General features: G+C 38.8%; 4 protein-coding genes and 1 long non-coding RNA gene across 5 annotated transcripts in view; 3 read left to right on the top strand and 2 right to left on the bottom strand.

Annotated features, from left to right (window-relative positions):
- Positions 1 to 20,791, bottom strand: part of LOC309714070 (uncharacterized protein) — a 277,839-nt gene that overhangs the window by 44,705 nt on the left and 212,343 nt on the right. The gene's annotated exons all lie outside the window — the stretch shown is intronic.
- On the bottom strand, positions 1,607 to 14,281 carry LOC309714083. The gene is made up of 3 exons (XR_014278798.1): positions 14,225 to 14,281; positions 7,071 to 7,228; positions 1,607 to 6,194 (listed from the first exon to the last, which is right to left on the bottom strand). It is a non-coding gene; the product is annotated as an uncharacterized lncRNA (long non-coding RNA).
- On the top strand, positions 7,122 to 9,117 carry LOC309714075 (monocyte chemotactic protein 1B-like). Its single transcript, XM_082546199.1, has 4 exons — positions 7,122 to 7,208; positions 8,565 to 8,691; positions 8,768 to 8,826; positions 8,922 to 9,117. The coding sequence occupies exons 1-4, from the start codon at positions 7,139 to 7,141 to the stop codon at positions 8,990 to 8,992; spliced, it is 327 nt and encodes a 108-aa protein (XP_082402325.1). The 5' UTR covers positions 7,122 to 7,138; the 3' UTR covers positions 8,993 to 9,117.
- Positions 12,381 to 14,920, top strand: LOC309714081 (eotaxin-like). Its single transcript, XM_082546206.1, has 4 exons — positions 12,381 to 12,749; positions 14,232 to 14,358; positions 14,429 to 14,487; positions 14,583 to 14,920. Exons 1-4 carry the CDS (start codon positions 12,680 to 12,682, stop codon positions 14,606 to 14,608), a joined length of 282 nt encoding a protein of 93 aa, XP_082402332.1. The 5' UTR covers positions 12,381 to 12,679; the 3' UTR covers positions 14,609 to 14,920.
- On the top strand, positions 17,714 to 20,421 carry LOC309714077 (uncharacterized protein). The gene is made up of 4 exons (XM_082546202.1): positions 17,714 to 17,901; positions 19,799 to 19,931; positions 20,002 to 20,060; positions 20,152 to 20,421. The coding sequence occupies exons 1-4, from the start codon at positions 17,832 to 17,834 to the stop codon at positions 20,175 to 20,177; spliced, it is 288 nt and encodes a 95-aa protein (XP_082402328.1). The 5' UTR covers positions 17,714 to 17,831; the 3' UTR covers positions 20,178 to 20,421.

Raw genomic sequence — 20,791 nt, 5'->3', positions numbered from 1 at the left:
TGCAGAAAACTGAAATGAACTTAAGAAAGTCCAGACATGATTTAGCATCTGAACGATGTCCAGTATGCTTACAGTTATAGCTGGCTGATATTTCTGCAGGGAAATAAACACCTAGTTAGAGCCTGGAGTTCAGTCAGAGAATGATGCAGAACAATTTTAAGGTGTGTAAAATGGTTTTTATGATATTTTTATTTCAACATTTCAAAAACAAAACACAATATTTTGCGTGTTTTTTGCCGTTCTCGATTTTGTATATGGTTGTTTCTGTCTATGGTTGCTTTGCACCTCGTAACCAGTTTGATTGTGTAGTAAATTCAGTGTCTTTGCTGTCTTTCCACATGTTTGTACATTTTGAAATGCAGTCGGAGTTGTTTTTTATGTCATTGTGCTGTCTGTGTTTATTTCGTGTAGTCTCGTATGTAGTATGTTTTTATTCTTTTTTTGTACATGTTCCCATTTTGCTAACATATCAATATTAAAGTCACACAAAAACAAAAAGAAAGAGAGAGAAACATGTTGGTACATCTCAGGTTGGCAAAGTTGCGTCTGAACAAACCACAAGATCTGATTGCTCGGAACGTTTTTAGACTTGTGCAAAATGTTTGGAAAGGAAGCGTGATCATTAAAGACAGACAAAGATCTAACCAACGTTGTCACTTTTTATTTTTATGATTTTTAAGCATCATAATTGTATACAATGTTCTTAAAGGAATTTTCCAACCACTCGTTCATTAAGCAGTCACAGACCATCAAATTCAGAAAGATATTTCTCACAAACCAACTTCCCACACTCAAATAATACACACAGAAATACATGAAAAGTTTTTGCAGAGAAAATCTAGAGCTCCCCTTTGTCTCTCTCTCCTCTTCAGTCACTGCCAGAATGACGAAGGTGTGAAGCATAAAGTCTGTGGTGAAGCATCGCTGCCTGTCTGCTACATCAGTGTTTTCTTTAGCCTCACCTTTAAAGGCTTATTCATACCAGAGAACTATCTTATTGTAACTTTATTATAACCTTTTTCACATTAGTAGATTAGGATTTTTACTCTTACCTGTAGAGTAACCCTGTATTTTATTCTTAGCGTCGACTTTCATGAAACAAATTGTTTTTAAGGGATCTTTATTTTTAAATGGAGTTCCAGCTTTTTCCCCTGCTTACTCTGTGTTTATGTGATTTAAAAAAATAAAAATAAAAAAGGTGTCTGGCACAGCTGTGAGTCATCATTATATTGTGCCTCTCCTATTTCAGACAGACGCATGCTGGGACCAAGCTGTGTAATTACAAGAGCTGACTGGGCAATACTGTACAAAGCAGTAAACAGTGTTAATAAAGAAACGTGCATTAAATGAGAAACGCTGTGTCCATGGTGCATGAGCTGTGTCCCCTACACTTTGGATGTCAGACCCACAGCGTATGCAGCAGAATGAAGCAGAATGGGTGGAGAAATACGCATCCCTTAACCCTTGGGATGGATTGATCTGGGTTTAATAAATTGTGTGGACAGTGTTTTGGGAAGTATCATGACAGGTGGTGTCTGTGCTGTCCTCAATGGTGAGCCAAGATTATCCGACACTGTACGGGGGGGGGGGGGGGGGGGGGGGGATACAATAGAAGCCTGCGTGTGTCAGACTATATGTGTTGTGCTTCCACAGTAGCTGCACCATTACACTGTCACTCTGGCTTCTTACATTACTGGTATAGCTCCAGCACTCTCTCTAGCACTGTGTTTGTATTGTTTCTTGTATTATATAAGTCTCATAATCATACAAAATGTGCTTAAAGAATTTTTCCAACGACTCATTCATTATGCAGTCACCCTATCACACCATCAAATTCAGAAAGATACTTCACAAAAAAAACACTTCTTACACTCAAATAGTGAAAAGAACAGGAAATAAACTATTGCTTCTATCTTATCTTTGCTTTACCTAGAAGCTTTCTAAGTTTCATTAAGACAGAAAGTAAGATAAATGTACCTTTGTACTATCATGTCAAATGTAAAATGAAGAAAGCAAAGTTAACAAAAACTGGAGAAAAATTAAACTGGAATAACCAAATAAAGTATTCACGGAAGAGGATTTACATTTATTAAGATTATGTTAAAAAAATCCTTTACTTCCCGAGATGCTCATTCACCATCTTCCTGAACCACGTTCTGTTGCAGTTCAACCATCGAATCAAAGATGCCAATGCCAAGATCGCCCAATGGTATCTAACCTCACAACAAATTGAAACAAATGAGCGTGCTGTGTGTGCAAAAGTGCGACAAAAAATATCTGTCCTTTTATAAACTACACAGTAGTGCCGGTCATTAGCTGCTAGCTAACTGGGTAAGGCTGTCATGGGTCTGTAGTTCTGTCCAACTTTTTAGGGAACATATTTCATTTTAAAGTAAGTTCCAGGGATTTTTCCTGCCTTTCTGGAGGACTTATATTTCACTAAAATGATCCTTCAGCCCTCTCAGCAGCAGCAGCAACCCCCCAGCAGCAACATTGTAACCATCAGGCAAAATATAGGCTACGTTTGCTTTGCAATCATCGCCGCCTGATGATGGTGATATAGCACGATGTGATTCAGTATAACATTCGTGATGAATGCAGTTTGCTGTTATCCAGTCTGGTTCCATGTGCCCAGTTTTAACTTTGAAAATCATCTCTGCACAGCTCTGCTCTGGCTCTCGGAGAACAATTTTAGGGTGTATTAAAAAGCTTTGGGCCATTTTTATTTACACATTAAAAACCACATCACAACATTGTGCGTGTTCTTTGTCTTTTTTGACTATGTCCATGGTTGTTTTCTGTCTGTCGTAGCTTTGCACCTCTTAGCAGGGTTGTCTGTGAAGTCATTTTGTATCTCTTTTCTGTCTTTCTACATATTTGTAGGTTTTGAATTTCTTTATTTTTATTGTTTGTGGAATCTTTAGTAATTTAAGTTGGATTTTTATTCTCGTTTTGTGCATGTACCCGTTTTGATAACCACAAACCACTAACCGACTCATACAACATATTTGGAAAGGAAGTGTGATCATAAAGACTGACAAACATCTACCAATGGTGTCATATCTGAAAACTTCCTGGCACATAGATGAAAAGAGTTACACCTTCCTATTTTGAGAGGAGCTGAGGAACCACATGGTTTATGATACAGAGAAAGAAATTTGATTCTGCACACTCATATTATTTATTATGAAACCTGCTTGATATTTTTTCAACCATTATTAATGGTTTCGTTCATATATTATGAGATGTAAGATTAGAGTTCATTGATCCCACGGTGGGGAAATTTGTAAGCATACAAAATGTGAACTTTTCAACCACTCATTCATTAAGCAGTCACCCCATCACACCATCAAATTCAGAAAGATACTTCACAAAAAACCACTTCTTACACTCAAATAATAAAAAAACTGAAAAGAAACTATTCCTGTTATCTTATCTTTGCTTTACCAAGAAGCTCTCAAGGTTTCGTTAAGACAGAAAGTAAGATAAATGTACCTCCGTACTACCACGTCAAATGAAGGAAGCAAAGTTAACAAAAGGTGCAGAAATATTAAACTGGAGTAAACAAAGTAACCAAATAAAGTATTCACGGAAGAGGAATGAGACAAAACACGTTTTACATTTATTAATATTATGTAGACAGGTACACTGAGCCTTCCTCTCGCTGAGCTGTGGGCCACGTGGGGAGATTATCTACAGTGAAGAGTTACAGCCTTTTATGCATGTGCTACTAGGGAGGATTTAAGGCCTGGATAAAAGTCTTTTATCCTTTGCATCGGGAAAACAGTTAAAATGAAAGTGTGGACTTTTTTAGCTAGCTCCTCATTTTACAGTTCTGGACTCAGCTTTGCAGTCTCATACATCACAGCTGCCGGCAGCCTCGCCTCTGTCAGTGGGCCCCAGGGTGGCTGTGGCTACAATGTAGCTTGCCATCACCAGTGTGTGAATGTGTGTGTGAATATGTAAAGCGCTTTGGGGTCCTTAGGGACTAGTAAAGCGCTATACAAATACAGACCATTTACCATTTAAATCAGATGCTGCACCGTTTTCTTTTTTTCCTCATTTATTCACTTTTTATCAACACGCCTGTACCACAACATTCGCTTTCCTCGGAGCATCATTCCCCCCTTCCTTCTTTTACGTCTGTCTGCATGTGACTGACAACATGGTGCGCCCATCAAACTACATTCTCTGCCTGCATGGATTCTCAGCAGAACTGGCTGAAGATTCCGTCTCCCTGATGGCACAAGGAAGTAGTTTGTTCGCAAACAACACATTACTCCACTGCAGACCAACGTTGTGTCCTCTATGCTTGTTTCTAGTGTTGAGGTCATAGTGAGAGCAATGTTTTACTCTTTCTTTTACTCTTTTACTCTTTCTGCAGCATTTTGGATTAGCTGAAGGCTTTTCAGTGAGTTTTTTGGACATCCTGATAATAATGAATTACAGTCGTCCAGCCTGGAAGTAATAAATGCATGAACTAGTTTTTCAGCGTCACTAAGAGACAGGATATTTCTAACTTTAGAGATGTTGCACAAATGGAAGAAAGCAGTCTTACATATTTGTTTAATATGTGCGTTGAAGGACATATCCTGGTCAAAAATGACTCCAAGGTTCCTCACAGCGTTACTGGAGGCCAAGGTAATGCCATCCAGAGTAGGAATCTGGTTAGATACCATATTTCTAAGATTTTCGGGGCCGAGTACAATAACCTCAGTTTTATCTGAATTAAGAAGCAGAAAGTTAGCGGCCATCCAGGTCTTTATGTCTTTAAGACATTCCTGCAGTTTAACTAATTGGTGTGTGTTATCTGGCTTCATGGTCAGATAGAGCTGTGTGTCATCTGCATAGCAGTGAAAATTTATGCTATGTCTTCTAATGACGCTGCCTAAGGGAAGCATGTATAATGTGAACAGAATTGGTCCTAGCACTGAACCCTGTGGAACTCCATAATTAACCTCAGTGTGTGAAGAGGACTCTCCATTTACATGCACAAATTGGAGTCTATTAAATAGATATGATACAAACCACTGCAGTGCAGTACCTGTAATACCTACAGCATGTTCTAATCGCTCTAATAGGATATTATGGTCAACAGTATCAAACGCTGCACTAAGGTCTAGCACAGGGGTAGGCAACCTTTTTGATGACGAGTGCCATTTAAAATTTCCTCAGAAGTCAGTGTTCCATATGATTGCATTAGCAATAAATTTAATAATGTTCTATATTAACAGTTCACACTATATAGAACAACTTCATAGAATTATATTTGTTTGCAGATGTTGGCAGCTATCAGCGAATAGTTATCAGCTATTTTAAAACAAAAAGAGACACTTTTTATCCATAACAAGAACTCCATGAGAGCAAACGAACTGTACAACAGAAAATGCAAATGCTATTTATGGTCTCCTCACAACAATGATAAGAAAAATAAACTAAGCCAATATGGCATGTTTGTTAATACAGGGATACACATGTTAATCTGATCTCTGGTCTCCTTGCTGTTCACAATGCACACAGAGCTCTCCCGCTGCCCGCTTAACATTATCACAACAACAACAAACACAAGACCCATTACAAAATTTAAGTCGGCGGGGCGTGATTGCAGATGCCGTGCAGGTGCGTCCGCCTTCCCTGCACAGCACCGTAGGCCCCGCCCCACTACAACCTGTTTCTCCATCACCTGTTCAGCCCTGATGATTCAGTGAGGACATCTCCTGGTTTCATCTTCATGTTTCCCTCTCACCAGATATACAAACCAACATAATTACCAACAGCTTTTACAGCTGTGGCTCCAGCAAACATCAGCTGATACTAGAAATTAATATTAAATAAATTCTAACAACAGCTGATCAAGCTTAAAAGTGCTGCTGTTGTTTAGCGCGACATCCGCCGGTTTACGCTTTCTGGCGCAAAGTGAGCGATAAACAAACATGAGAGAAAAGCCGATCAGCTGATCAGCTAGCTAGTACGCAGTAAGAGTTATTGTAACTGACTGTAAAAACTCAGCACAACGAAAGTAAACTCCACCTAAACTTGGTTTATATCTGACTCAGATAGACTGCAGGTCATAACTTCTTACCTGAAGTTCAGTTCACCTGACACTCGGACCGGCGGCCGCCTCGGGTCTCTCCTCCTCTTGCTTCACCTTTCCCTCACCTGCTGGCCTCCACCACTTGCTAATGTTACTGAGTCTGTGGAAGCACCGCCATAGCCACCACCAAACAACTGAGTTAGTTTTACACACCAGCCAGCATCTGGCCAATCCACCACCTTTCATTGTTTATAACGTTACAAAAAAAAACAAAAACAAACATCGGCTCATAAAAACGAAAAATCACCATCGGCCCACCGAGTTAATGCCCAGTATGATCAGTCCAGCTATGGTCGTGCCATCAGTTAACCCTTCGCGTGCCTAGGGTTGCCGACCCCTGATCTAGCTGGACAAGTACAGAGATGAGTCCACTGTCAGAGGCCATAAGAAGATTATTGTAACCTTCACTAAAGCTGTTTCTGTGCTGTGATGAGCTCTGAAACCTGACTGAAACTCTTCAAATAAACCATTCCTCTGCAGATGAGCAGTTAGCTGTTTGACAACTACTCTTTCAAGGATTTTTGATATGAAAGGAAGGTTGGAGATTGGCCTATAATTAGCTAAGACTGCTGGGTCTAGAGATTTTTTGAGCCAACATCAAAACATCAAACATCACATAGGGAAGACAGGTCGGAATAGGTAACATTTAAAAAAATAAAATAAAATACACAACATCGGGTACAGGAGGAGAAAAAAAGGACTCTACTCAGATGAGTGGGTGGTTTAGATTCGTCAATAATCACAATGCACACACTGTTGGCATCAATCAAGCTGTAGACCATAAGACATGTCTGTGCATTTCCTAATGTGAGGCTATTTCTCGGAAAGCTTTCAGCAAGCAGTTGGCGGTTTGAAATATTAAAGTTTCTCTATTTAGAGGCGGAGGTGTGATTATGATACAACCACACACACAAATAAACACGTATTAAAATAACCCGCCGTCACTTCTTTTTCCTGCAAATCTTCCTACCCTTACCAATAAATATCCAAGCACTGATGAACTTTTTGTTACAGCCTGATCAGCAAATCGGACCACCGGTCAAAATGTCTGTGAAGATCCTCTCCATCACTCTCCTCCTGCTCTCAATGTGTGTGTGCTGCCACTCCTCTGAAGGTAACTGTGCTCTTACTTTCCTAAAGGACAAAAAGAGAGAAAGTACGTAAAACTGATTACACCATTGACTAAGGCGCCTAGCTTTCTTTGGTTTTATTGGAAATGACTACTCTGTAAGGACTCTCATAGTTTCTTTTACCATTAATCTTTATATCAGTCACATTCTTGTTGGTTAATCATCATGATATTTAAAGTATACATATTATGTATGAGGGTGAGAATTTCGGCCATCCAGGAGGGGCTCAGAGTAGAGCAGCTGCTGCTCCACATCGAAAGGAGCCAGCTGAGGTGGTTCGGGCATCTGACAAGGATGCCCCCTGGGTGCCTCCTGGGTGAGGTGTTCAGGAGGTGGGCCCCGGGGCAGGACACGCTGGAGAGATTATATCTCTCGGCTGGCCTGGGAACGCCTTGGTATTCCCCCGGATAAGCTGGAGGAGGTGGCTGGGGAGAGGGACGTCTGGGCCTCTTTGCTTAGGCTGCTGCCCCCGCGACCCGGCCTCGGATAAAGCGGATGAAGATGGATGGATGGATATTATGTTTCCATAACTTACTATGCTGGCACAGTGTGCAGTGGTTTCTTTCAAGCTAATTCACTCTGTAGGCAGATGTTGATGCTGTTTCTGAGTGAACAGGGACATAGCCTCAGTTATAAAAGTAACTACCAGAATAGTGAGAATATGTGATTCACAACTTCAGAAAATTGGACTCATGAAGCTGTTTTTCATCAAACTCAAACAATTATTGCACACTTTCTGTAAATCCAATAAACTTCATTTCACTTCTCAGATATCACTGTGTGTGTCTCCTATATGATATATTTAACTGACATTTTTTATTGTAACAACCAACGATTTATACAGGAAAATAATGACTATTAACAACGTTACCCAAACTTTTGTATCCCACTGTATAATGATAACCACTGCAGCCAAAAAGAGTGCCTGACGAGCCAAGTTGTCAGTAAGCTGTTAAGGCTCGTCTGTACACTGTGTTCGTGTTTTCCTCCGAAACAATAAGTTACGTTGGAGCAGCCTTTCAACGCCTCTCTCTGTCTCTCACTAGCAAAGTTGACCCAGACAACAAAGTAAAGCTAGTTTTTGGCTAGGAGCCCGACACGGAACCCGATGTATTGGCCAGAGGTCCCTTTACTACGGTTCGGAGCTGCGGACCTGTTTTATATACGTGCGGCATAGTTTTCTATGCGAGATCACTGCAAAAAGTACCTAATGTTGGGAACAAAAAAGGCCATTAACTTGCATGACTAATATTTGTTTAATGGTCACATTGGCATTCACTTTGATTTTCATAAAGACTTTTCTCAATCCAGAAATTAATTTTTAACCTTCTTCCTCTCAGCTCATCGTCTTCCTACAGTACCGCGACCATGCTGCACTAGCGTCACCCAACGCGATTTGAGCACTATGGTGATGGGACAAACGTATCGTGAGCAGGCTGCATCAGGTCGCTGTGTGAAGGCTATAATGTAAGTCAAAACATGTTGTCCTCCAGAAAAACATAAACACATACAATCTGTATGACCTTCTCTCTTTTATTTCCAGTTTCAACACAAAGGAAGGACAGCTTTGTGCTGATCCAAACGCTCAGTGGGTCAAGGATCGTAAGTCATAGAAATACAGACACACAGAAATACACAAAAAAAAAATATTTGCAGAGAAAATCTGAAGCTCTCCTTTCTCTTTCTTTTCTCTACAGTCATTGCCAAAATGATAAAGGTGAACCAGGGAAGCACCTGTCTGCTACATCAGTATTTTCACCATCTTTAAAGGCAAGATGGTGAACTCATTGGAGTTCTGGCTTTGTGTCTTTTTTCTTGCTCATATATGAATTTCTTGTTGTGTTTTGGCTTTAAAAAAACTACATGAAAATAAACTTTTGTTTTATAGCACCAGTTTGTTCTTGTTTTTTGAATGCACACCAAATTCATAAAAATATCCTGATACATTCCCAGAATTAGATTCCCTTGGTGTTTTCAGTTGAGCTCAATAATCTAGTATTATGCACTTTTATTTGAGTTACGTTTGCCCCTTAGGGGTCCTGAGACGGATTGGCACGGGTTTAACAAACTGGTGGGACAATCCTTGGGGATATGCTTACGATAGCTAGGATGGTATCTGTGCTGTGTTCAGCAGCAATGCCAGGCTATCCGACACTTCTACTGGGGAAGTAGCACCAGCCCTAATGTAGCATAGCCAACTCCCATTTTGTAATGAAGGATAGATTGTACAGAGTGAGGCGTTACACTCCCACTGCAGAGAAACACACCCAGTTTTTGGAGCCTAAAGCCCACTGGGAATTAATCTTCCAGGCAGCTCATTATAACCTGATATCTGGTCACAGAGGATATGAGAAAACTCTGGATCGAGTTAAAGGTCAATTGTATTGGCCAGGCATTCCAGGAGATGGGTGTCAGAGGTGTGCATCCAGCCTGGATAGCAGTTAGTAAACCAAATGACCATTCCAAAGGGCCTTTGTGTCCTGTTTGAGTGTATTGGTATGGACCTCATTGGGCCTATTTACTGGCAGTAAAATAGAAAAGATAAATGTCTTTTCTACTAAAACAAAACTATTGTTTTGTTTTAGTAGATCATACACAATACTCTGAACCAATTAGAATGTAGAGATACTCAGTGACCATTCATCTGACCAATAAAGGAGGCACATTAAATCTAATTGGACTAGTATATACTATGCTGACATTGATGAGCTAGTGGAGCTGAAAAAGACCTTGAAGTCCATGATTCATACATGAATTCAAGAGGGTCGATGCCACTGGGGTCGCTGGCTAGAACCTCTGTTATTTGCAGTGCAGGAGGTGACCCTGGCTTTCATGGGATTTTCTCCATTTGAACTCCTGTTTGTCAGGAAACCTCAGAAACATCATATGTTAAATCGATATTAAGATAGCGATTTGGGTTGGTATGTGGGACTGTAGACTTATATTTATAAAGTTAAATGCTAATTATATGATATGCGAGTAAAAGTAATGTAAGAAGCAGTGCAACAAATTACTTTCGCTTTCGAGTACTTGTAAATGTTTTTATTAATATGATACTTATAAATATACTTATTGAATTATTAAGTTTAATCTTCATTTAGAAGTCGTACTGGAGAGTTAGACACTCACACCATCAAATTAAGGAACATGTCTCTTACAAACCTATTTCCTACTAAATAAACAGGAAATATGCTTTTGTGGTTGTCTTATCTTTGGTTTGACTATTTCTACAAGTGTAGTTTAAACAGGAAGTAACATAAACTCAAATATGTATTACCATATCAGATAAAGAACGCAACCTAAGAAAAAAGTGCATAAACGTTTGTGGGAACAAGCAAAATAAAAAGAAAGAGGAATGGCACAAAGCAAGTTTCACAATCATTAAACTGATTATGTTGAAAGACTTTCATGACGGGCTTTTTAAGGCAGGTATGTACACTAAACCTTCCTCTTGCTACAAGAAAAATGAGAAAATGGGAAAGACAGCAACACGACTTTAAACAACCTCTAATTATTCCAGTTATGAAGTAGTAATAGATGAGGTAATAACACAAAGTTTCACTTAATTACCAGTTAACAATATAAACCTAACTTAGCCTACAGTTCCGAACACCAGCACCAATCCCTACCCTGATGAGGACTCACATAGTATTGTTTGGATTTTAACTTATGAACACAAAGCTGAACACAAAAAGTTAAGTTACTTCTAGGAGTATGAACAGGTAAAACCTAAGGCTGCACAACTGCCTGTTCATCACTGCCTTTGTTACCTGCTGAAGATCAGCGGCTAGCATGCTCTCAACTTCTTGGCTAGCTTTGTGTTAGCATGTGGTCTGTGCAGATGTTTGCAAAGAGCCCAAGTTACGTTGGCAATTTAATGCAGTTCTTCTGTCCTGGATGCAGTTTGCACTTTTCCATACTTTTGTGCTTTTGTGCAATAAAAATAAAAGTAATCTCCATATCTGTATTCCTCAAAAGCTGTATCACTGTACTGCACCACCAAGTTCCTCCTCCCAAACACAAACTGAAATCAGATGATTGCAGCACAAGTAAACCGAAAGAAAAAAGCATTTTGTTTGCCGATAGCTGCATATAAATCAATATAATTGTAACCGCAAAAAAATTACTGAATGTAGTCCATTAACGGGTTACATTGCAGCATTATTGAAAAAATGCAATTCAGTAATGCGGTGTAACATGTTATTTTATAAGCAACTAAAAGATTCCAGAAAGAATGTCATTTGGACAGATGAGACCAAAGTGGGGATTATTGGTGATAATACTCAACACCACATTTGGTGAAAACCAAATACAGCATATAAGCACAAACTCCTCAACTGTCAATCACAGTGGAGGAGCGACTTGAGCTTGTAGCCACAGGACCAGGATCCCTTGCACTTATTGAATCAACCATGACCTCCTCTGTATACGGTCAAATGTGAGGCCATCTGTTTGACAGTTAATGTTTGCCTGAAATTTGATCATGCAACAGGGAAATGAACCCATACACCCAAAAACAGCCATGTCCACAAATTTAGGCAGAAATAAAAGAGCGCTGATGCACGAGGTGGGACGTTAGTAGTGCACATCCTGTGTCAAAAATTTTTGGCTTTGCATGTGTGTGGGTTGGAAGATTAACACAGTCGACACAAATACTTTTCTGTCACACACTTCCTCCAGAGCAGAGTGTGAAAGTTACCTGATCATCTGCCAAAAGTACACCTAAATGAAATAAGCAATGAGAGCGTTTCACTACTTTGTAAATGGTAAATGGCCTGTATTTGTATAGCGCTTTACTTAGTCCCTAAGGTCCCCAATGCGCTTTACACTACATTCAGTCCTCCACACATTCACACACACATTCACACACTGGTGATGGCAGCTACATTGTAGCCACAGCTGCCCTGGGGTGCACTGACAGAGGTCCTTTAGTTTTCAGTGAGACTTTAATGGCTTAAACAAAAGTTTAAGTTGTGGGGATTTATAGATGAAAAATAAGCAGCCAAACATTAACAAATCATGCAAATGTAAATAGATGTGCATCAGGATCGTTAAGAGGCATCATGACGCACGATTATTTTTCACTTGAGGCCTGCAAGAGATAAACAGTCACAATTAGTTAAAATGGAAAAACAATAATCAACGTGTGCTTTAGATCCATCATTTGTGACAATACATAAACTGTTTGTATCAATTATTTTGTACACTATATTTAAGTGTCTGCAAACTTTGTGTGTGTTTCTTTGGAAACAGGCGAGTCTGTTGGTGGTTTGAAACACTCAGATCTCCCTGATAAGAGGCGGAGGTCTGAGATGCCACACCATGCACCACAAGGACTTGTTAAAACACGTCATCAGTTCTGCCTGTGAATGTTCCTGCACTTACCAATAAATAACCAAACACGAATCAACTGATATAGTTTCAACCTGATCAGTGAGCCAGACCACCGGTGAAAATGTCTGTGAAGATCCTCTCCATCACTCTCCTCCTGCTCTCAATGTGTGTGTGCTTCAGCTACTCTGCAGGTAACTATGCTCTCACTTTCTAATGGAAAACAAAAAGAATAAAATACATAAAACTGATCACAGCATGACTTTTTCCAACAATGGCTTCTAGCTATTTGTGATGCTGGGGTACACGTCTAACTTTTTGGCGGTTTTATTGGGTATGACCGCTCTGTAAGGACTTTCAGATTTTCTTTAATTTAGTCACATTCTGGTTGATTGGTTAATATTAACAATAATTAAACTATATATATTTTATTTCCAGTGACATTACAGAATTATGTTTTATGGGGTGTTGCATGCTTGGCATCATTTGCATCGCCCTTTTGACTGTCATAACTCAAACCTTACTATGGTGGCACAGTGTGCAGTGGTTTCTTTCAAGCTAAATCTGTAGCCAGATCTTGATGCTGTTTTCATGGGGGGTTTTTCTGTGAGGGGTGTATACATTGTGACCCATTGGTTAAGTGTGATGGTGTGACCTACAAGCAGGAAATAGTGACACAGAGACACAGAGTATAACATGATATGTTGCAGCTATGGGATAATTCTGTTCAGCGTTCAGCTACCTGCACCTCTTAATTCTGTCTTGTATGATTAAACATTATTAATTTTCAGTATAATCCAGTTTTATTCATATAATATGACATCACAGCAGCAGTCACCTCAAGGTGCTTTAAATTGTGAAGTAAAGATACAATAATACAAATAAAATTATATGACTCCCCATGAGGAAGTAACAGTAAGGAAGTAACCTCCTGCAGAACCAGGGTCAGGGAGGGGCAACCATCTGTAGGGACCTATAGGGTTGAGGGGTAGAAGACAGTACTACAAACATACTGTGAAAGAGATCCAGAGATTTAAAAATGCGTCATTAAACAGAAATTGATGTTTAAACACATAATAAGTGAGACTCTGAAGAAACACTGAGTGCATCATGGGAAGCCACTAACAGCCTAGACTCTGGAAAGTCATGTTTTTCATATAATAACCGTTGCTAGCAAATTAAGCTTAATGTGTTTTCTCATTTTGATCCTCTGGAAAGGAATTTGGTGTGCTGTACTGGAGAATAAAAGCCAGAACAATCTGAGACTTCTGTTAAAAAGTGTTTATGGAAACTTTCTCAGTGATCCAGGAAACAAACACAAAGGAAACGATCACACACCCTCCATTATAGAAATAATAGAAATGTATATAAAGAGAGAGTATTGACAATATGTGATTCACAACCTCAGAACAATGTTCATGCACTGTTTTTATCAGAGACATTAGAAGACAGAAACATGGTTTATTAGTTTTCATATCCTTTTTTGCCTCTCTGTGACCTTCATTTTCTGTCGAAGTGTAAAAAAAAATGCTTACATTCACATAATTTCAGGTAACATTTGTCTTGTTTTGCGATGTAAGGAGTTTCATCACGTTTTAAACCTGGAGTTAACTTTTGAGTTTCTAATCAGACTTTCTCAGGTCAGATAAATTAGTTTTTAACCTCCTACCTCTCAGGTCCACCTGGTCCTGGAAGTGCACGCCCGTGCTGCGTTGATGTCACCGACATCAATATGAGCCCTGAGGTGGTGGGGGAAACATATCGTGAGCAGGCTGCAAGCGGACGCTGTGTGAAGGCTATAATGTAAGTCAGCACACGTTGTCCTACATACAAACATATACAATCTCTATAATTTTCTGTCTTTTATTTCCAGTTTCAACACAGAATATGGACAACTTTGTGCTGATCCGAAAGCTCAGTGGGTCAAAGATCGTAAGTCGTGCTAAAAATAAACACACACAGAAATAAATAATAAAGTATTTACAGAGAAAAACTAAAACTACTGCTTGTCTGTTTTTCCTCTCTAGTCACTGCCAAAATGAGGAAGGAGTGAAGTCTGTCTGCTACATCGGTATTTTCAGCATTTCCATCACCTTTAAAGGCTTATTCAAACCAGAGCACTTTCTCAGCCTGACTGTTTCAAAACATTTTTTTTTGTAGATTAATTTTTACTGTGGAGTAAACCTGTATTTTATTCACGCTGTTGACTTCATTGTTTTTTAATTGATAATTGGGGTTCAGGTTGCTTTGTCTTTTCTTTTTGTTTTTGCTTATTTGTGGATCTCTTTCTTTGCATTGTGTGTTTATGTGAAGAACAATGTGGCTGTGAAAAATAATATAAAAATAAACGTTTAAGCAAATATTTTCCTGCTGTTGTTTCAGTGCCCACCAGACCCTCACAAAATGTCACACACATCGCTGAATGTATTCCACTAGTGCTTTAATTGAGGATGCTCACTGAGTAGACTGTCCAGGTTTTTAATAAACCTTTATCTTTTACCAAAGTTCATGCAGCTGACGAAAGAAAGAAGCAGAATTTTAGCAGATGATATATTACAGCAGTGAGCTTGAACTCTGTGTCAAAGATTCAAGTTGCAGTTATTTATATTAGTGATGGGATTTCCGGCTCTTTTTAGAGATCCGGCTCTTTCGGTTCGGCTCACTAAAAAGAGCCGGCTCTTTCGGCTCCGAACCGGCTCTTCAGGTTGTTTTGTTGCTTTAATTAATTTATTATTAACAATAATATAAAATTATGCACAAAAGGAATTACTAAGGTAAAAACAAGTGGTTTTATTTATATATGTTTATATATAAATATATGCGGTGGCCCCTAGAGACAAAACACGTACAAACTCCAAAACACATTTCTAGCATGAACTGAACTTCCAAAGCAGAGCTACTAGATCACTTAAATTACACAATTGAAAGCATGTGTGTATTGTTTGTGTATTTATACACAGGCACTCATATATATATATTCAAATAATTTAAAAAAAAGTTCATTTACCTGTTATTACCACACACCAAATCCGGTCGTTGGTACTTGCTGGCTTGTGTAGCCACAAGATAACAAAGGCTCAACACTGCGCCCAGCATCCTGGAGCACTTCTGTTGTCTTTTGTACGTGTTTTGAGTTTTTATGTGCTTCTGAGTTTTTATATGCTTCTGAGTTTTTACGTGCTTCGGAGTTTGTACGTGTTTTTACATGTTTTGGAGTTTTTACGTGTTTTGGAGTTTGTACGTGTTTTTACGTGTTTTGGAGTTTGTACATGCTTCAGAGTTCGTACGTGATTTGAAGTTTGTATGTGCTTTGTCTCTAGGGGCCACCGTAAATATACTTTTATTTATTCACTCCACATAAAATGTAATAAATAAATCATATAATACAAAAATCAACTATTCACATTTCAAGTTTTAACTATTTAAATTTTCAGCTTTTTCCTTTCACAAATTTAAAGTGAAAAGAACACAAAACACTGCAAACCACAACACAATTAAATATAAATTATAATATGAAAACTAAAAGAACATGCATATTCTCTGTCATATGGACCTGCATGAATAAACTTTCTCAATCCTTTATCATCTGCAACCGAAAATAGTTGTGGATGATTACTATACCTTTCTAATGTTGTTGTCCCTGCCTCTCTTTCTCTCTCTCTGGCTCTGTTCCTGTGCTACTGAGTGTAACTACCGCCCCTCCCCCCTCTGCCCAGCGTAAAGCACAAGGCCCGCGTGCAGAGTGAAGCGGGAAAAAAGTGCGAGAGAGAGGCTGAGAGAAAGAAAAAAAAAACAAAAAACCCACGTGACGGCTCGCGATAAAAAGTCGGCTCGCGTCGTTCACGTCAAAGAGCCGGCTCTAAGAGCCATTTCGTTCGCGAACGACCCATCACTAATTTATATGTCCTATCACCTTAAATCTTCACTCAAAGACAAGTATCTTTAACAGTGTATATATAGATGTATCATATATAAGAGACAAATATTGTTCCTTTAATTTGTTGGCATTACTAAATTTGGCTCAATGCTTACATATATGTGTAAAAAGCAAATGTACGAGCTGTGATAACTGTGTCTGATAGAATGAAGAGTAGACTGATATATTAAATATTCCTTTATTGGGTGAGAAAATCATACCATGTCATAACTGCTTTAAGTCATACTGAAAATCCAGATATGTGGAGGTATATGCAGCATGCGAACGCACAACCCTATCCATGAGGTGCAGGAAAAGGTACCTTGACTTTCTGCAATAAACACTTCTGGAACTTTGAACCAATGAGACCAGAGAAGACAGTTTTTAGCTATAATGCACAGCATCACATCTATTGAAACTAAACACAGCGGGTGAGCACAAATAGAGCACAGCAACCACAGGAACAGTATTTCAGGGTCAAATGTGAGGCCATCTGTCAGAAAGTTTATGCTTGGCCTGTTGGGTCATAAACGGGGAAATGAACCCAAGTACCCCAAACAGCCATGCCCTCATATTTAAGCCTAAATAAAAGAAATAGAATGTCTAATGCAGCTATGAGGGGGGAAATTAGCAATGCATACACAAACCATTTAACATGTGATGTATTTAGTCTGTGTTAGAAACTGTTGATCTTTGCAAGTGTGTGTTGGAAGATAAAGACAGTCGACATGATCACATTTCTGTCACACATTTCCTGCAGAGCAGAGTGTGAAACTTATCTGATCATCTGCCAAAAGTTAACATAAATAAAATAAACAGTAAAAGTGAGTTCTTTTGTGTTTTCAGGGGTAAAACAGCTTGATGCAAACAAGAAACAATTAAATTTAAATTACGAGCAGAAGTCGTGGGAATTTATAAGAAAAAATAAGCAGCATAAAAGTCAGCCAGTCATGCAAATGTTAATAGATGTACATATAGGCTGTTTAGGGAAACCATGAATCACTGAAGAACAGAAGTCAGTGGGTGATTTAGATTCATCACTCATTACAATGCACAAACCGTTGTTCTCAATCATCAGGCTCTATCATAATCATCACCATATCTGAGTGTCTTTGAACTTCGTGTATATGAGGCTGTTTCTCAGAAAGATCTCAGTGAGGTGTTGATAGGTTGAAATACTGAATTCTTCCTGATAAGAGGGGGAGGTGTGATATGCCACACCCAGCACACAAATACACAGACCTATAATCACACCTCATCAGTTGTGCCTGCATGTGTTCCTGCACTTACCAATAAATAGCCAAACACAAATCAACTCGTAGATTTTGACTCTGATCAGTGAGCCAGACCACTGGTGAAAATGACTGTGAAGATCCTCTCCATCACTCTCCTCCTGCTCTCGGTGTGTGTGTGCTGCCACTCCTCTGAAGGTAACTGTGCTCTTACTTTTCTACAGAAAAATGAGGGGGAAAAAGAGATAAAATAGATCATTTGATCGCAGCAATGACTATCTCCAACAATGGCTGCTGCCTGTTTGTGAATAAGGTTCACTTCTGACATTTTGGTGGTTTATTGGGCAGGACCACTGTGTAAAGACCACAAACCTTTACATCAGTCATATTCTGGTATCTGCTCAGTCTATAATTGTGACATTTTTTATCCAGCATTCACACTCGACTTCTACCCACCAAGCATTCCTGGAAGCTGTTTTCTGGGCTAAGTTTTGTTAGTCAGTCATGGCATTTTAAAAGGCGTCCTTTACGTCTACATTTAGAAGAAGTCTTGGAGATTTCCTTTTTTTTTTAAGTACAACATTCACCTGACTTTTGTGTTCGATTGCTGGACTGACTGACAGCCACACCATATCCATTCCCGCTATACTGCTTACCATTAACAATGTTTGTACTATTTATGTTTTCTACTTTTGTTTTCTGTCACTTATGGGGTTATGTCTCACGCTGCGTTGCATGCCAGGCATATGTTGACACTTAAACTATCATAACTGCCAACTTATTAGTGTAGCACAGTTGGTGCAGTGGTTTCCTTCAAACAAATTCACTCTGTAACTACATCTCACTGCTTCATTTTAGTTTTTAGCAAAGTCATCATTTCAGTGGGTTTTTGGAGGGGTGCATACATTGTGACTCATTGCATAAGGCATGAAAGCAGAAAATGAGAGAGACACAGAGAGAGTATAAGATAATATCTTGCAGCTACGGGACAGTATTTTTCACCATTCAGTTATCAGCACATCTGAACTTTGAAATCTATGATTAAACATTTGATATATTAATCATTGTTAATAAATGGAGCTTAATGTTGGTTCCTATTCTCATCCCCTGTAAAAGAAATCAACATGCTTTGTTTGCAAATAATAACAAAAAAAGCAATTTAAGGCAGAATCAGTTTGGATTTGTTTGGTACAGCAGATTTCATCTTCAGAACATAAAGACAATGTTTCCCAACCGTTCATATTTCTATTTGATTCAATTTGGTTAAGAAAATAAATATAAGTAAAAATTCATCCTTGCAAAATTCCAGGAACCAGATTCCAGATGATATCTCCAAATGTTGGATCAAGTCTCGCCTCTGTTAAAATATATTTATGGAAACTTTCTGAGTGATCCTGATAACAGCACAAAGCAAACAGTGACGTACCGTCTGTTATTAACATAAGAACATTGAGAATATGTTCTCTATCATACCAAGACTGTCTCCACTCAGTTACATATTCGATATGTAAGACGTATAACTCCCCTTTGGTCACGGCGTGTGGATATTTCAACGTAATCCACCTTTCTCTATCATATCGAGACTATCTGTCCAGCTTCAGGCTGCTTGGAGACGCGTTCTGATCAAACCATCACTGATTTCATGTCTATGCAGCTATTTCATAAGTATGCTGTGGAGCATGGGCAGGCTAGCCGGAGTTTCTTTAAGAAATATCCACATGCTGCACAAATAGGAGTATGTAATATGCTTTTTTAATCAGAGACATTTCAAGACAGAAACATTCTTTAAAATCTGTGCAAGAGCCCTGCAACAGCTAAACTTAATTCTGGGCCAAAGTTGGATTGGTTTTCATTCATTTTTTCTTTGAATCCCAACGACTATAAAAATCAAAGTTAATTAACATAATGCCAAAACTGCCTAAAAAGTGCTTGAGGGTCCCCAAGTGATGAGAACATTGATTTGTTCCACTTACTTGTTGATTGATTTGGACAAAAAAATGCCTGTGCACTGTAACATAATTTCAGGTCACATATTAAAAGTCATCTTCTGTTTAGTGATATAAGACAAATCAGTTTTTAACCTTTTATCTCTCAGATACTCGAGTCCGTGGACCTGGAAGAAACCGCCCGTGCTGCGTTGGCGTCGACAAAGACAATATGACTGCTGAGGTGGTGGGAGAAACATATCGTGAGCAGGCTGCAAGCGGACGCTGTGTGAAGGCTATAATGTAAGTCAGCACACGTTGTCCTACATACAAACATATACAATCTCTATAATTTTCTGTCTTTTATTTCCAGTTTTAACACAAAAAAGGGACAACTTTGTGCTGATCCAAAAGCTCAGTGGGTCAAAGATCGTAAGTCGTGCTAAAAGAAACACACAGAAATAAATGCAAAGTATTTACAGAGAAAAACTGAAGCTGCTGCTTGTCTGTTTTTCCTCTCTAGTCACTGCCAAAATGAGGAAGGTGTGAAGTCTGTCTGCTGCATCAGTATTTTCAGCATTTCCATCACCTTTAAAGGCTTATTCAAACCAGAGCGCTTTCTCAGCCTGACTGTTTTAAAACATTAATTGATCAGGTTTTATTTGTCTTTTGTTTTTTGTGGTTTTTTTTCTTATTTGTGAATCTCTTTCTGTGCATTATGTGTTTATGTGAAGCACAATGTGGCTGTGAAAAACAATACAAAAATAAACTTTTGTATTATTGAGCAAATATTTTCCTGCTGTTGTTTGAATCGCCTATTGCATTCCACTTGTGTTTCAACTGAGGATGCTCGCTGAGCAACACTGTCCAGGTTTTTTATAAAACTTTTACCCAAGTTCATGCGGCCTACGATGAACATAAGTGGGTCGGCCCAGTGAAAAATCTTATTATATGAAAAAAGCACAATGAAAAACTTCATCTCAGTTTGCCAGTATGTTAAAGAAATACTCCTTTAGTTAATCAATAAAATGTATCAGCACAATTCTCCAGACAGAAAAGTTTTGTTATTTCACAGAAAATATCTTATTTTTTTCTCTTTTTTGTTCCTCTGGACCCATTGTGAAAAAGAAATTTCTATAGTAGTCTTTTCTTTAAATGTTTGT

This window comes from Aulonocara stuartgranti, assembly GCF_965226115.1.
Source record: "Aulonocara stuartgranti genome assembly, chromosome: 9".
Lineage (NCBI taxonomy): Eukaryota > Metazoa > Chordata > Actinopteri > Cichliformes > Cichlidae > Aulonocara > Aulonocara stuartgranti.
Note: the sequence above shows the minus strand (reverse complement) of the source record. Positions and strands in the feature narration are given on the sequence as shown.

What these genes read in the sequence shown, in the direction of transcription:
- LOC309714075 (XM_082546199.1), top strand. Translation starts at nt 7,139, where the DNA reads ATGTCTGTGAAGATCCTCTCCATCACTCTCCTCCTGCTCTCAATGTGT. An exon ending in CGCTGTGTGAAGGCTATAAT is followed by an intron (nt 8,692 to 8,767) that starts GTAAGTCAAAAC and finishes TTTTATTTCCAG; the next exon opens with TTTCAACACAAAGGAAGGAC. An exon ending in CGCTCAGTGGGTCAAGGATC is followed by an intron (nt 8,827 to 8,921) that starts GTAAGTCATAGA and finishes TTTTCTCTACAG; the next exon opens with TCATTGCCAAAATGATAAAG.
- LOC309714081 (XM_082546206.1), top strand. Translation starts at nt 12,680, where the DNA reads ATGTCTGTGAAGATCCTCTCCATCACTCTCCTCCTGCTCTCAATGTGT. An exon ending in GTGCTTCAGCTACTCTGCAG is followed by an intron (nt 12,750 to 14,231) that starts GTAACTATGCTC and finishes CCTACCTCTCAG; the next exon opens with GTCCACCTGGTCCTGGAAGT. An exon ending in CGCTGTGTGAAGGCTATAAT is followed by an intron (nt 14,359 to 14,428) that starts GTAAGTCAGCAC and finishes TTTTATTTCCAG; the next exon opens with TTTCAACACAGAATATGGAC.
- LOC309714077 (XM_082546202.1), top strand. Translation starts at nt 17,832, where the DNA reads ATGACTGTGAAGATCCTCTCCATCACTCTCCTCCTGCTCTCGGTGTGT. An exon ending in CGCTGTGTGAAGGCTATAAT is followed by an intron (nt 19,932 to 20,001) that starts GTAAGTCAGCAC and finishes TTTTATTTCCAG; the next exon opens with TTTTAACACAAAAAAGGGAC. An exon ending in AGCTCAGTGGGTCAAAGATC is followed by an intron (nt 20,061 to 20,151) that starts GTAAGTCGTGCT and finishes TTTCCTCTCTAG; the next exon opens with TCACTGCCAAAATGAGGAAG.